At 42.8% G+C, this 13,419-nt stretch overlaps 2 protein-coding genes across 2 annotated transcripts in view; one reads left to right on the top strand and one right to left on the bottom strand.

Moving 5' to 3' along the window:
- Positions 1-321: 321 nt before the first annotated feature.
- On the bottom strand, positions 322-3,048 carry LOC139621308 (stabilizer of axonemal microtubules 2-like). Its single transcript, XM_071477661.1, has 4 exons — positions 2,764-3,048; positions 1,805-1,969; positions 1,486-1,652; positions 322-1,383 (listed from the first exon to the last, which is right to left on the bottom strand). The coding sequence occupies exons 1-4, from the start codon at positions 2,814-2,816 to the stop codon at positions 422-424; spliced, it is 1,347 nt and encodes a 448-aa protein (XP_071333762.1). The 5' UTR covers positions 2,817-3,048; the 3' UTR covers positions 322-421.
- A 2,155-nt stretch (positions 3,049-5,203) lies between these two features.
- The window catches only part of LOC139621303 (collagen alpha-1(XXV) chain), a 142,694-nt gene continuing 134,478 nt past the window's right edge, over positions 5,204-13,419 (top strand). The window contains exons 1-2 of the mRNA XM_071477651.1: positions 5,204-6,490; positions 6,667-6,736. Coding sequence (XP_071333752.1) covers positions 6,197-6,490; positions 6,667-6,736 — 364 coding nt within the window. The 5' untranslated portion in view covers positions 5,204-6,196. The remainder of the gene's footprint in view (positions 6,491-6,666; positions 6,737-13,419) is intronic.

The following is a 13,419-nucleotide window of genomic DNA, read 5'->3' as shown; positions in this document are numbered from 1 at the left end:
GTGGCATTAATGTACCTTAATGCATTCAAGCTTAAATATTATTATATTATAATTTTGATCTAGATGGTGTTTTCACCACAGTTGAAATGTTGGGCTCAAAATATTTTGAGTAAAAACAAATAAGTTACTGACCAGCAGCTGTTTCAGTTGCAAAATTTCATTTACACACCATTAATTACATGTATTTAAACTGTTACTCAGCTGTTTAACTGAAGAAAACCTGTCTCCCAAAATGAATTTGAATTGCCTTCAGCTTTGTAGATTACATAACACTCAAAATGAGATGAGTAGCAGTATAAAAATAGCTGCCATTACATAATCTCAGTTCCATTTATGGCTTTTATTGGTGTAAAGGTAGAAACTACCTGAGGTAACGTGTGGCAGCACCACATCCCATCAGTGGCTTGGTCTCCAGGAAGCCTTAGCTTTGGGTGGAAACCATGTAGCTGATTATTTGTTGTGGCTGAGATGGGTCTTCATCATGAGTGTCACCGTCAGGCCAAGGCAAACCTCTGTCAAAAGAGGTGGACCAGAACATCCTGGATTCTTCAGGCCCCTTGGAAATGCATCCAAAGGTGGAAATTGCTCCATTCTCAGCAGGACATTGATGTTTCTCTGTGGCATTACAGCTGGAATTACAGACAGCAGTCTCATTCTGTTTGGGGGGGAGGCTGGAAGGTTTGGGGCTTGTGTTGTAGCTCTCAGCAGGCTTAGGTGTGCATACTGAATTGGGGGTTTTCTTGGGCCATTCCATCTCGTCTTTGCGGACAATGGGTAGGCGCCGCGGTGTGTTCCAAGCTTTGTAATCATCCTTCATGGTGGTCGATGTAGGAAAGGGCTCCTTGCTTTTCTCGCTGTTTTGCACAGATGGCAGAATTGGCTTGGTGCGCTGGCACTCGTGCGGTGTGTAGTCTGCACGTGTTGTGGAGAGAAATGCGTTGTGATCTGCTGGTGGACCGGACACTTTGGCTTTACCTTGTCCATGGAACTTGGTTTCAAGGGACCAGGTCTTGAATTGTTGGAAGAAGTCGCTGGCTTCGTTATAAAGTTCTTGGTTTATGTGCCAAGCCAACTTTGGCCCTAAGGATGCTGTGTGCTCAGTCAGCATATCTTTGTTGTTTTGGTTCGCAGGCTTCTGCCTGCGTGTCAGGGGCTGCAGCGGATGGACAATGTAGTCAGATCTGTAGCTGGTGGTGCTTTCAATTGGTTTTGGGTCTTGCTCTTGTGGGACTGGTTTGGAGTTTGCATCCACTTGAACAGAATTTTCCTGGGCGCGACGTCCTTTGGAGGCACTTTCTGTGATAACTAATCCTTGGTTGACTTTCAAGTTGTCATGCAGCCTGTATGGCTGACGCTGGGTTGCTTTCCATGCTTGGAAATCGTCTAAAAATAAAAGACAGTGAGAGTGGATTTGAATCAGGATGTGTACATTTGTTGTTTTATATTTCTGAAATCTATGTCTACAATGATCTTTAAGCCTCTTACTTTTGTACACTGAGGTGTAGTCCTCCACCTTGGACGCCAGCTCTTTTTCTACAGAGCGAGTATGATTGTGTGGCGCGCTGCTGCATCTCTCTTGGCCTTTGGGAGGCACAGATGGCTGTGGAGCCTTTGGTGGGTTTTTCATCCATTTGTGGGTGAGATAGTAGGACCTGAGACACACGAGATGTGACATTTGTTCATATAATGCACCCATTTTAACTTACACTATGCGGTTTATTCTTCATTAGTTCTACAGGGATTCAAAACACGTCATAGTACTCCATTCCTTCATAAACATTCAGAGACAGACGAAGTTACTTACTTAAAAGTGGTCATGTCGGCACTGGTGCCCTTTAGTGGGTGGTAAGGGTTTTTCTGTGTCGAGGTTGTGACGATAGTTGTGTAGCAGCGGGGAGAGAGGAACCTGTCCTGGTACTCTGTGGTCGTCACGGCCCGTGTCTGGGCTTTCTGAGAGCCGAGGTGCTTCCTGGACATCAAGGCGAGTTTTTAAAGTATATAAAATTGAAAAATTTCAACAAGGCAATTCAAAGTGCTTTACAGAAGACATACAAACTTCCATCCTTTCTGTGGCCTTCCAGATGCACAATTCCTCACCTTCCTGCTGTAGTTAACCAATTTCTGCAACTTCAACAATCTACAGTCACGACTGCTGAAGTTTAAATGACTCTAAATCACTTACTGCTGCACATCTGCATCAGTTCTCTGCTGTTAATTTAGTGTTGACCCACATTTCACTTTTCATTCACTTCACCTTTGCACAATAAGGTTAATTTACTGTTAAATGACTGTCAATCTACCAGCCACATTGTTTTTTGCACATTTCTATTCACATGCAGTGTGTTTATTATTGTTATTGCTATTTTATATTGTTTTCTTGATCTCTCCTGACTGCATGTTGAGAAGTTGTAACAAAGCTCATTGTGATTCTAATTAATACCTTTCCACAAAGACAATCAAATAGATGGATATATAAAAATAGCCCATGTGTTGACAGAGTTGGCAACCTATAGAACAAGCTCAAAACCCCAGCAGGAGGTAGCCCTGATCACACACTTTCACAGACATACACAACAAACACGTCCTGTAACAACAGTTCACATAATTCCATTAAAAATAATGACAAATTAAAAAAAAACACAACACAAAACACAAGCTTGTCTCTGGTATTTTGTTTTCGTATAGGAAAGCCCACCCAAAAAAAAAAACAGATCAGGAAAACATTAGTAAAAAAAAAAAAAATAAATAAAAAGTTCAGCTCACCTCATTGATGTGGCTTGTTGAACGCCCTTACGTTGTGTGGTCTGCTGCTTCATGGCTTTGGGTGCACCCCTCGCCCGGCGATGCACCCTGCGCGTTTTGTTTTTGCGTCCTTTGGCTCAGCCGGCTCCCTCACTCCTCGCTGCAGGCCTACAGCTCATGAATTATTGACCGGAGGGACGTGGGGCGGGGGGGGGGTGTGTTGAAGGAGAGTAGCACGCAGCGGCCAGAGAGCTTCTAAAAATAAACACGAGTGGATTATTCTCAGATGCAGGCCGTTGTCAAGGCGAGGGCGCTGCGAGTGATGATGCGCTTTTTTGGCGCGTAAAGAGGATTCCAAAATCCGTGCAGTGATGTTACAGGAAGTGGAGCGGCCACTTTTTCAATTGTAACATGAAGTGGCATTTGACTGCTTTGACAGCCAATGCCTGATTGTTTTTTATTTCATTTTATTATAGGTTTTTTTTTTTTTTTTAATATGCTGAATATTCAAGGTGCAGTTTGACTTGGCAACGTGAATTGGTCGCAGGACTCCATCTGTCACTTTGTAGTCATGTCCAGAAAGGGAGGGAGAGAGAGAGAGAGAGAGGGGGGGGGGGGGTTATAAGCCTGCACACGTGCACAAACACACACACACACACACACACACACAAACAGGGAGTTCAGGGAGGTGTGACCTTGTGACCTTGTGACCTTCTCCTTGGTTTCGCAGTCATGTGGACATCGCCCCTCACAGGTTGATAAATGATGGACTGTTGAGTCCATAGGATCGAGGATCGTGCTTGTCCACTAGATGGCGTCCAAAGCTTTAAGAAAAGACCATGAGGTCCAACATTAGCTTATGACAATCTTGCTTCGGTGTGGGCTGTTTGCATTCTGGTGCTGGATTAGAATTAACTATTAAATTTGTTTTGTAAATTGCAAGTTCCCGAGGCTGGCTTTTATTTGCACAAAGCTTATACAGCAGCATACAACCAGAGCAGGAATGAAACACTGAGAGGTGAAGGAGCTGGCACAGCCTGTGTCCAATATTTTGCAGGCCTATTGATATTCATTACTCTTTGCTTAATCTAATTCTCAGTCATATTATTATATCAGGATATTTTATGGAATTTAATTGTTTGCAGTGTAGAAAGGTCTCTGAGACAAGGCTTATTTAGACCAGAAGCGTTCACTGATTTTCATTTATGGGGGGAAATTCTGGCTCGTTTCACTCTTGTCAGACTCATCTGGGGATTAATTAAGGTCATACCAATAAGAATCCCTCAAGGATCATTTAGTCCACCCAAGCAGCTGCAAAGGAGTTAACAGGAGAGGAAGAGAAATGTCAGCCAAACAGTCTTTTACCTGAAGAGGCCTAATCAGGTAAAATAATCAACCTGGCCTTTAAAATATCTTGGATTTTGCCTCATTTGGTTTTAGCAACGAAACAATTGAATGCCTTGTCACTGTCAGCTGAATGCACCATGCTTTAGGTTTGCTTATGTTAATTAGATATTGACAGTGCAAGTCAACGATGCAAGCGGTCTTTCCAGAATTGATGTGTGGCTATTTTCCTCCACTGAATGAGACATATGACAACGTCTCTTCACCTGAGAAATACATTTCCAGGAGCAGTAGCTTAACTTTGCTTCACATTTCCTGCCAGAGAGATTCTAATGTCTGATTTTATAATCAAGATACCAAGATCTAATCTATAAATTAGATTATTGTGGGATATACTTGATTATTTTGGGAAAAATACTCAAATCACATCCACTCTGATTCCTCAGACTCCGTTACAGTTGTCCTTTTGGACCCCACCTATTCATTCTGAGTGATTTGAAGCTGGGACATATTTTCACAGAGGAGCATTAAAATGCAAAAAGGCTGGGAAGAGGAATCTCAGAATAAGAAGTCAGAGGTCTTCTGAGGTTTATGGATATTTGAAGTCCTTTCCCATTAAGAATTTCTGACTGCATATGAAAAACCGACTTCTTCATTCAGTGTCATTCAAATCACTCAGAATAGATTTTGGTATCTCGAAACGAGTGAACCACGGAGGAAGACAGATGTGATGTTATCGCTGCTGATTGAATATAGTTCAAAAAGCACCTCAAAAGTGGGAGCAACACTCTGAACACCAACTTTTGCAGCCTTCAGAGGTAATGCCTCAGAGACAGCACTTGAACTGATGCTGATGTAAGACAGATGGTGGTGCCATAGCCTAGTAAATACACGAGATTATCACTGTGCCATTCAAACAAACTGCTCTATCGTTCAAAAAAATATTTGGAATCATTTTTCACCTGTGCATTTACAGTATTTTAGATCGGGATCCCTCAGGAATTTTTAAAGGAATTGCCTTCTGTAACACGGAATAGTCACCCACATCTCCCAGTTGTCATTCGTGGTTTGTGCGCATTGTGTGCTTATGTTATCACAGTGAATCCTCGAAATAGGTGGGAACTAGCATCTTATCAGAACTCAAAGCATCCAGGAGGGAGGCGGACTGAGGGGTTCGCTCGACTCCACATTGCGCATCTCTGCCTGAGTGCTGCTGGGCTTTGTGGTTCTCGTCTCTTCACATGAGGTCTGTTGAAAGCAGTCAGTCAGTAAGACGCGCTCCTTTCTCATAGCTGCACAGTTTATAGTGAGTGCCTTTGTCCACCTAACTCCGAACATGTACGATTTTCGTGCGCATTTACGCAGCGCCATGGACAAAATATGTTAACGTCGCTATAAAGCGGTTGCAGTAAATGTTAAGTGTTTCATTTTTTTAACAAATTTAAAACATGAACGATTAATCATCTTAAACTTGTTTCATGTTTTATGGTGCCCTTACACTGAACAATACATCTACAGAATTCAGCTAAAAGGCGAATTGCCTCTTTACGCAGCGTTCTCTTGTTTCATAGCTAGAGTACAATAATTGCGCCTCACGTCAACCGATGGCAATTGTACTGGAGTGCAAGAGCGCAAACGGAGCGGGTCAATAAATTATGTTAATCAGTCAGGACAGATTGGAGGCGTGTTTGTTGCTGTAATGAGGGGGAGCGTGCCTGCACCGTGGAAAAGCTCCGAGTGGTAATGCTGCCTCCACTACATGCGCACTGCCTTCTATCTCCCCGGCCTCTCTTTCTACTTTATTGTGCATAATAGCGTTGTTCCCTCTGAACTAGACTACTGTGCAAGGTCCGGTGCAACAAGTTTGCAGGAGCCCCTACGCGCCGTCAGACAGGTTGACTTGCTTTGGGCAGAGTGGCGCTCCACTCGTCTATCTGTCGCTGTCACCACAAAGTGACTGTGCTTGAACGCCGCGTCGCAGGCAGCCAGGCAGCCAGGCAGGCAGCCACACACACACACACACACACACAGAGGGAGAGCAGCGTGCCATAAATTCGTGACTCCGCGCCAGATGCAGTTTGCTCCCAACAGTGCGTGTAGTTGTAGTTAAATGGAGACCGCGGAGGCAAGAGGAGCATCAAAGTGCGTGGAAAAAATGGAGAAAGTGGCGCCTCAGAAGCGACAATACTGCCGCACAACAGTGCTGAACATAATCTCGTCTTTATGTTCAGTGGCGTCCATCGCCTTTTGCATTCTTCTGAGCATTAACACAGCTGACATTAAGAACCGGGTTGTGGATTTGGAGAGTGGGAATGCGGAGCACCCCTTTGTCCGTGCCCCCGGCTACTCCCTGGATGATTTTAATTCATTGATTCAAGAAAGAGTGGATGAGCTGCTCTCGCAGGTAAGACTGGCTCTTGCACTTGCTCTCCATGAGTTAATTGTTTTGCGCCGCTTCACTGCCCATGAACTGACACTATGTCAGTGAACAGCAATGCAAAATTCCCTCCACATACTTTCCTGTTTCTTAAAGCATCATGTGCATATGAATGAAAATGTCATTCTTTTAAAACATTTCAGCGCTCCTATGAAAATTTTGTCAAGATAAGGACTGCCAGACAAGCATCACCTGAATGCGACTGCCCTCCAGGTAAAGGAAACTACTTTTTCTCAATGCATTCTGGACATGTGGTTGTGTGTGGGTGTGTGTGAGGCACCAGGATTTGAAGTGGTTTGACTCAAAGATGAGTCGATGGGAGAAGGAATGAGAGCTTTCTGATCAGGCCCTTTGTTTATTTCACTGAAATAAACTGATGACACACGACAGTTTGCCTGGATAGTGTTGATAGTTTAGGGAGGTCTGCTGTGAAGGATGCAGACAGCTGAATGGCCATTAAGCTTAACAGAAAGAAAGGTATTTAACAGTGGTCTATACATAGAGGTGCTGAGAGGGTTGACTTGTGATGTTGCCTGTCCACTTGAGGGGGAAAAAAGCCACATGAAATTCACATTTCCCACCAGTAGATGGAAACATTTATTCCTCCAGTGTGGGTCAGCATTCTGATCATTTTGGGATGGAGTCAAGGTTGGGTTAGTCAGTGCATCAGTGTGGGAGACTGCACTCGAGGATGTTGGAGGGAGTTCTGCAGAATCTGAGCTGTGCGATCACATTTTCTCAGACTTTTACACGTTACCATGGTAGTCACTATTGTTCATCACTGTCGGATATCACTGGGGGAAAAAAACACTGAAATATGTGATCGACAGCCGTGTGTTGACTGTGTAGGTCAGAGGAATACCATATTTTTGCTGTTAAATGAAAACCAGTTATCAATTTTTTTGGGTTAATTCTTAGATGGATTTGAAGGATGAAATATTCTTTGATGAGTTTAGAAAAATCTCCTATGTGAGATAAATAAACCATTTAAAACCCCAGTAGATTATCTGAGCAATGTACATTTACAAAGCTTTAAACAGGGCTGGTTTTCTTAGCTCATAAAATGTAGAGATAAATGGTTTTCACATGAACCACAAGTGAGTTCATGTATGAATTTCTTCAGGATGTCACCAGACATGTACATATTTCAATCATTTGCTCATACCCTTTTATACCTTTTCAGATATTGATGTGAAATATTTTTATGAACTCAAATAATGTCAACAAGGATCCTAAGCACCTTTTTTTTTAAAAGAGACATACGAAGTCCGGGGAATGGGACTGAAGACTGCTCTCTGACATGAATTCACAGCTTTTAAAAGTGTGATGAAGCGGGATCTGTCGACACAGCTTCAGTCACCCCCAGCTGGGAATGTGATCCAGTCTGTGTGAACACGGTGGAGGTGACCTCCCTGGAAAAGCCATGGTTGTGACATAGTGCAGAGTAGCCTTATGGTTGGATCTTTTTAGATGGACAATCCAGGTGTGAGCAAGCATCTGCACTGCAGGGCTGACGTGTCCTCGAACAAAATGCTGGATCCCAACTGAAGCCAGGGAATCCTCTGTCTTTTACCCTGACCTCTGACCTTTCTGTTGGAGGGAAAACAGAAAAAAAAATCACCCTCATTGACACATACACCAACAGATTATTACGTCTGTCAAGAGCAGTGAAAGTGATAATCATGAACGAATGGCACAATTTCGTAGGTTTTCTCAAGTGGTTTATTAATTACGAATGAGTCACATCTGCTGAGTGAAAAGGCCTGAATTAATGAGCCAGAAGTACTGGAAGTATTAACCATAATGAGACTCTCACAATCACGCTGCTCTCTGTTCTCAATCCCTATCATGTTTCTGCTACTTTTTTTTTTTTTTTTTTTTTTTTTTAATCCTCACCACGTTTCTGTTAAGGGCAAAAATAAAACAATGAAAAAATTTCACATCAAATGAAGCACGACGACGCTTAAACCAAACCAGGGCAACACCGAGCTTGATCTTGGAAACTGGCAACAAGTCAGGCTCTTCAAATGTGATTACATAGTTTCATGTCCACTATTTATCCCTTTGTTTTTGAACTATGGTTACATACAAAACACACATATCATAAGTATACTTTGAAGAATCTGGAGTTTATTTAATATTGTTATGCTCATGCAGTGTAAGTGTATTGTACCATACTTTGTTAATGCTCTGTAGTGGGACTTTTCCGGCCAAATATCTTTATACTTTATGAATGCTGAATGGGTTCACTCAATATTTATCCTCTCTTCTGTCTAGGAGACAGCCCATGGCTCAGATGTGGCTTTTTTTTTCCTTTGAGGGCAGGACTATAATGTGCTTTTCACAGTCTTCCCTTTATTGCTGTCAAAGAAGATGGAGTGGTTGCATAGACAGAGCAATGGTCCATAGCTTGGGGATATTTTATAGGTTGCTTCTGAATCAGAGGGAGTTTGTGCCTTCTTTATCAGAGGAAGTCTGTCGCGAACTTAAAATGTGTTTTATTCATGCTCATGTACTTCTTATTTAATGAAAGTGATGGTGCCATTTGTCATTCTCACACTGTCTGTTATTGCTGTCACTCAGGCCTCAGTTATTAGCCTCTGAGTGGCTTCTTCAGAGTGAGGCTGATAATTAGGCTCTTAACCTGAGACTGGGACAGCAATGTCAACAGTCATTCGCTTTGGTCCAGGTTGACACGCTGGCTGGATCGCCCTCAGATTTTTAATCGACATTTAGATTCCTCAGAGGATGAATCCTATTGACTTTGGTGCTCCCTTTAGTTTTCATCCAGCGCAACCAGCAGGTGATTACTTTTGTTTTTAGTGAAATGTCTCAACAACTATTGAATATACGATGGATTAGCACAAAGTTTGGTACAGACATTGTGATGAACGTCATCAATAACTTTTGTCACCATGAGATTGAGTTTTGTGATTTGGATTGAAGCGTATAGATTACCATGAAATTTACCCACAGAATTAAATTGTGATAACTTATGTGATCCCTTAACTTTTCATCTGGGGCCACTATCAGGTTAAAATCTGCCCAGTATTTTTGTTTATGACCAAATAGAAAATGCATAGACTTACCCACCAGCTTTGGCAGTAGTTTGTATTTATTATGTTGCGGTGAGCATTTTAGCAATGTTACCTCAAAGTGCTGTCGTGCCTGCTGAAGTGCAGCCTCGCAGAGCTGAAGATGTGTGTGTTTGTGTGTGTGTTTTCTGTTGAATTTAATAGGGACCCACACCACCATTTTCATGTTAATCCCTAGTCAGTTTTTTCTGGACTGCATATTGAGTTTGAAAAGCTGTTTTTACACCATACATTTGGTGGAAATAGTCTTGGGTCTAGGGGAAAAGAAAACCTGTCAAACCAACTCGATGTGAAACCGTCTCAAGTCACACCCCCTCGGTGTGCCACTCTGTGAAGCAAGACTCCGTCTAATTGTTTCAGCATTGGCGGGCTGTTTTTCCTTTTTCATTTTTCTGTGTACCTTCTCCTCCCCTGGGATCTGCATTCCAAGCAGGGCCTGTTGTTTAATGGGACTATAATAAAATGTGCATTCAGCAAGCACTGCTGCTTTGCTCTTTCCCTGTTTACTAACCCATACACCTCAACCTCCCCGATCCTCCCATACGTGCCCTTTTCCCACTCTGCACCATTTCTTGAAGTTAACGCTTCAGAAAGTCTGGCAGCTAAACACCAGCTGAAGTGCTCTTGAGAAAACAGCAATATACAGCTTGTAATGTGCTGGACTTTGTTTTTCCCCACTAAACACCCAGTACTGGTTGTCAAGGGCAAGGGGGCAGCTGGGGGTCATATCAGCTGGATGGTGTGTCTTCAGTTTTCAAAATAAAATCAGAAGCAGATGGAGTAATATCTGTTTTTCTTGCTTTGACAAGTCCAGAGTTGATTCACTTCACCAGAGGCAAAACTACACACAGGCATGCACCACAACTTTCTCGGTCTAATCACTTCTTTTCGACTCCTTGTAGCCGAGCTGGGTTGCGCTCCCCCTTTTCCGCCTCACAAAGTGTGTAATCCCAGTGGCCTGATACAGTTACAGTTGTGCCAATCCCCTAAGATATCCTCAACTCGGTGGGCAAATGGTAATTAATCACCGACAGCTTTTGAATTAAGCCCTCTGTGTGGTTTGGTGTTGGGAGGTGCCCTAATGGCCATGTAATTACTGAGTGCTAGGTAAAACTAAGCAGACTTCCAGGTAGCCACTGCGGCCAGCTGCTTCTGGTTAGGGGAGTCAGGTTAGGCCGTATTTGTGAGCAAGTGAGGCCGGAGACAAAAAGATGGAGCCCGGGAACCCGCGCCTGGAGGCGATGGTGAATAAGCGATCATGATTTTGATTGCTGCTCAATTGCTTAAAAGGGGGTCTACACGTAAATCATGAGCATAATGTACTCTACACAATGAATAACATCTTGCAGGGGATCGTTTCATGCATGAAAAGCTCGAGTCATTCAGCTCATATTTTACATCAGTCCCAATAAATTAACATGACGTGATTTATCATGATGAATCATCAGAAGCGGGGCATTTGCCCTGATTTTCAATTCTCACACAAGGTTTATTATAAAGGGCAGAATGCTGGAAATAGCACAGATGTTCTCTTTATATCTTTGACACAGCAGTTTTTTATGGGAGATGATGAGGCATGCCAGCTGAAAGCACTGGTAATGACTGTAGGCTTTGAAAGGGTGGCACACTTTTCTCTTTATACTACGCATTAACCTGAGGGGACACTCTGAATAGAGAGGAGATGACATGATTTTTATATGAGCGATGTGACAACAGTACTATGCTACAGAGTGAAGAACCTCAGGCTGGGAGAACAGGGGACGGAGCCAAAGGAATGGAGCAGAATTGAAATACTCATGCCTAATGGTCCGTCTCATGTGTCCTTGAACATTTCCTGGCGGTGATCCTCAGTCGTCATTTTGTGTGGGATTAAGTAGGAAGCTTGGAGATCCTGTCTTGGCTGCTCCTAAGGTTACTACTTGGAGTTATATGAAGGGGTTTCCATCACCACAACATAACGGCACACCCCTCAATTGAATAAAAGAATTGTCTTCAGTTTTGCATTTGCTGCAAAAATAGGCTGTGTTTGTAAGAAAATTAATTTTTTCCCTTCAGGATCCAGGATCCTGCAGTTTTCTACATCTCCAGAGCATAAAGTTGGACAGTGAGATTCAAATTGTTAAAGGTGGCACAAAATCCTTCCACTGTGGTTTTATGCCCTTCAATAAACTCTTAAATGAAGTCACTCAAGTTCTTTGATGACAGTTGAATGGTTTTCCTGCTGGATGTGCTGCATTTAAACATTTCTCTATGTATCTTCTTGGTGAAGTTTGAAGGGAGATATGAAACAGTAATATTTACATTGTGTTCAGTTTGTTGTTTGTTCATGTGGATGCTTTCTTTTTATCCTCCATCGAAGCAATTTCGTTGTTCAAATATTGAGCAAAAGAATTGAGAAAAAACGTCACATTAGTGGGGGTGGTGACTATCTGGGTGTCTGGGGCTCTTTTCTGGTGCTGCTACACCATAACCCCTTCCTCTGTCGCCCTGCAAACTCCAGAAGAGGAGGAAGATCACTGCTGTTGGTCCCCTTTGATGAGCTTTCTCCGTGGCCTCGGTGGCTTGATTCCTTTGCCTCCCTGTCAGAGCTGGGTGGCAAATCCTCCACAAAAGACTTCTCACAAACTCTGTCTCATCTGCTGGGTGCCCTCTGACACTGGATTGAAAGTTTCACTCATCCTCCTTCTGAAGTCTACTGAAGTCTCCTTTGTGATGGCTTAAATTCACCTCCCTTCATGCGCCCACATACTCATCCCTGACCCACCAGTGCTCAAAAGAAAGTTTAATAGACGAGGGGCACCTTCTATGATGTGACATCCTTCTGGAACAGCTGGTGTACTGGTTAATATGGTGATTTTTTTTTTCCACAATTGGGCCACGAAGATGTTTGTGGATTTTTTTTCAGTGTACTTAAATTGTAATGATCTAATCGCACTTAAAAATGTAGAATTTCTTTTAACAGCTTGTCTTATTTATGGCTTCCTTTTGAAACATTTGATATATAGTCAGTATTTCCTGTTGCATTATTGGCACAATGTGTATATATACATACGCTCTGCTTTTAAAGAGTGCCTGTCTCCATGAAACTATTCTTATTTCACTTGTTTTGATTGCAGGAATGATTTTCCAGTGTCTGTCATCAGTTTCAAATCACCAGTAATGCATGATGATGCCAGTGTTCACCCGTGTCATGGAAATTCTGGGCTCCAGACAAGCAAAGAAAACTAGGAACCCCTCAGGCGCTCCTTTCATACCCCCATACCCTCCACACTCGTCCCACCGCCTGTGGCTTTATGCCCCAGGCCTCTCAGCCCTAGCAGGCATGGAGGATGAGGGGGTGAGAGGCACAGATGCTGCTGCTCTGTTCTCCATCAGCCTAATAAGAACAGGCACTACAAATAAAACAGCCCGGTGTTCAAAAAAAAAAAAAAAGCACGGGTACGTGCCACGGCAGGAAGCTATAATTTCACCACCGTGTGCCTGACATGCAAACTATGGTTAATATGATCTTGCCACTATTCATGGGTATCCCTAAAAAGATTGATTTAGAAAACAATACATGGCTGGCATGGCTTTATTTTATGTATATGCATCATTTACAGTAAACCCACAGACTGAGAGCAGCATTAGCTTAGAGCTTTTATTGTTATTTTCAATACTTGAGTCCAAAAACAGCGTACCTTGACACCAAGAACTTGCACTTGCCCAATTTACAGCAAACAGAAGATGTATCCCATTTAGCAAATATCCCTTTTAATTAATTAATAAATATAATTAACAGATACTGCCACTGTACTGAAA

The sequence above is a fragment of the Trachinotus anak genome, unplaced genomic scaffold (assembly GCF_046630095.1).
Source record: "Trachinotus anak isolate AG129_WGS33_773 ecotype Australia unplaced genomic scaffold, CSIRO_AGI_Tana_v1 ptg000005l, whole genome shotgun sequence".
NCBI classification, from domain to species: Eukaryota; Metazoa; Chordata; class Actinopteri; order Carangiformes; family Carangidae; genus Trachinotus; species Trachinotus anak.
Note: the sequence above shows the minus strand (reverse complement) of the source record. Positions and strands in the feature narration are given on the sequence as shown.